Consider the following 2,229-nt stretch of genomic DNA (forward strand, 5'->3'; position numbering starts at 1 on the left):
CTTTAGCCAACAAACAAAAGGTATTCTACGCCACCACCACACAAATCACCCATCCACCTAACCAATTCATGCCAGCCGCTATGGGAAATTATGATAATGATGGCAAGAAGTCAACACCATGCGCCAATTGTATGGCGGCGCTTAAGTGGATACCAGTCATATTCATCTCCGCCGTTATTGCGTGGTCCTACTACGCTTATGTAGTACAGCTTTGCTTATGTACGTATACAAATGTATTAAATAAAGTTTAACATTTCCTTTTTGTAGACTAATTCAATAAAAAAACACAATTTCTTTTACAGTATCCATTGACAACACCTTTGAAAAGATAGTTTTTCTCATATTCTATCATATAATATGCATGCTGTTTTTCTGGTCCTATTGGAATACCATATTTACACCAGTGGGTACAGTGCCATCAAATGTAAGTATAACAAATGGACTTATCGTATGTATGAAATGCAATAAATGGTTCATATATGTATAGATTTTTCGTAATTTTTAGGTAATTATAGATACTAAAGATACATTTTCTTATCAACACTTGTGTTATCGCTATGTACAATGTTTCGAAAGCCCTGGCGTAAACTTCCTGTAACAAGTGGTTTTCTTAGTATTAAACAGCTTTATCTATTAATTGATGCATTGCTTTTAGCGAGTATGAATGATGAATCATTGTTAGCTGAAAAGCATAACATACTATGTACACATGCGCATACATATCTAATGCAAAGCTAGCGTATTTATAAATGCTGATAAGCTGATAAAGGTTAAAATCTTAGAGTGTGTTGTTCATACTGCACTCCCGGCTCCCAGCGCTATGGGAGTCACTGCACGCTTTTTGTTGTTGCACATTAAATTTAATGGACATGCAAAACCGGCTATACAATGACGTCACATTCTCGCAATAATGATTTCTGTTCATAAATGTTTTTAATTCGGTTTGCTAAAGGTTGTTTGCTTGTATGTAATTTAGCAACACGCGAATTGAAATGAAAAACGAACAATTTTATTTATTATGTGATGAACAAAAAGTTCCTTTCAAAGCCGTAATCTGTACATACTTATATCGTACAAGGTGTTGTCGCTGTTGTGATAACAGCAGTGGAATTCTGACAATCGCTACGCCAAATTTTCGCCGCCAAAATTCTCTAAATGAAAAGCAGTGGGACCAAAAAATATACTGAATGGAAAAGTAATAGCTGCAATGTGTAATCAGTAGAGTGAGTTCTTATATGCAATATACGGAGACTAGAAATATGTACCACATATCTATAAGCAAAGTGTTTAAATTTGTATAAAAGTTGTTTTAAAAACTCGCTATACTAATCAGCCAAATCTGGCAGTATGACAGCATGTAACTAGATGTTGCGTGCTTTTAGGCGCGCCTGAATTAGCGATAGCAAATATTGGAATCCGGCTGCAGCATGAAAATTCACATAGTTTCGGGGCATGTTGTTGGAGTAACAGTCCTTGGCCCGATACATGTACTGTATACATACATATGTAATTCTTCGCGAATAAACATTTAGCTAAATGTTTGTCCTAGTTTCTCTTTCGCCTTGATTTTGTAGTACTAATGGATAAACCTACCGTTTAACGCCGCCTGGGAACGGCGATTGCTTTGTTGTTTTCGTGGCAGAAATACCCCCGAAGGGTTGTCAATGCATGCTAAGGGGAAACCATTATCGTAAAAAAAAGCCTTTTTAAATGTTGCACAGACATGAAGTTGAATCTAGGTATAAGCGCGCACCTACAATAACTCGTCTACAGCAGCTGCAACAATTTCAGTAGACTTTTATCCACTTGAGTTGGTCCCACTACGGTTTAATTATCCGAATGACTAAATTATGGCCCATTTCTGCCACATTAGCAGAACAATAACAACATATTGCCTACTTACATAGAAATTTTTCCAAATAGTGCAACATTTTTTCATCTATTACCAATTTGTATCCATATATTTACTTACTTTTTCGCAGTGGCGCATACCTGAATCAGACATTGAACACATTTTCCATGCAGACACACAGGAACAACAAAAGCGAATTTTAGAAAACTTTGCCAAAACGCTGCCAGTCACAAATCGGTGAGTGCCTTTTTTATTAATACTATTCTAATTAACTATTTTCGGACGTCATTGGTCAGTACTTTAAATGGATCGGTGCGTTTTTGTGAAAAATGCAAAATAATCAAACCAGATCGCGCACATCACTGCAGTGTCTGTGG

The 2,229-nt window shown here is 36.5% G+C and overlaps 2 protein-coding genes across 2 annotated transcripts in view; one reads left to right on the forward strand and one right to left on the reverse strand.

Moving 5' to 3' along the window:
- Positions 1–2,229, reverse strand: part of LOC118742778 (cAMP-dependent protein kinase type II regulatory subunit-like) — a gene marked incomplete at its 3' end in the record, with an annotated part of 395,139 nt that overhangs the window by 391,417 nt on the left and 1,493 nt on the right.
- The window catches only part of LOC118743817 (palmitoyltransferase ZDHHC15B-like), a 3,325-nt gene continuing 1,102 nt past the window's right edge, over positions 7–2,229 (forward strand). Inside the window, exons 1-4 of the mRNA XM_036476579.1 lie at positions 7–219; positions 303–424; positions 1,983–2,089; positions 2,149–2,225. Coding sequence (XP_036332472.1) covers positions 69–219; positions 303–424; positions 1,983–2,089; positions 2,149–2,225 — 457 coding nt within the window. The 5' untranslated portion in view covers positions 7–68. The remainder of the gene's footprint in view (positions 220–302; positions 425–1,982; positions 2,090–2,148; positions 2,226–2,229) is intronic.

The sequence above is a fragment of the Rhagoletis pomonella genome, unplaced genomic scaffold (assembly GCF_013731165.1).
Source record: "Rhagoletis pomonella isolate Grant_MI unplaced genomic scaffold, Rhpom_1.0 Rhpom_scaffold_00007, whole genome shotgun sequence".
NCBI classification, from domain to species: domain Eukaryota; kingdom Metazoa; phylum Arthropoda; class Insecta; order Diptera; family Tephritidae; genus Rhagoletis; species Rhagoletis pomonella.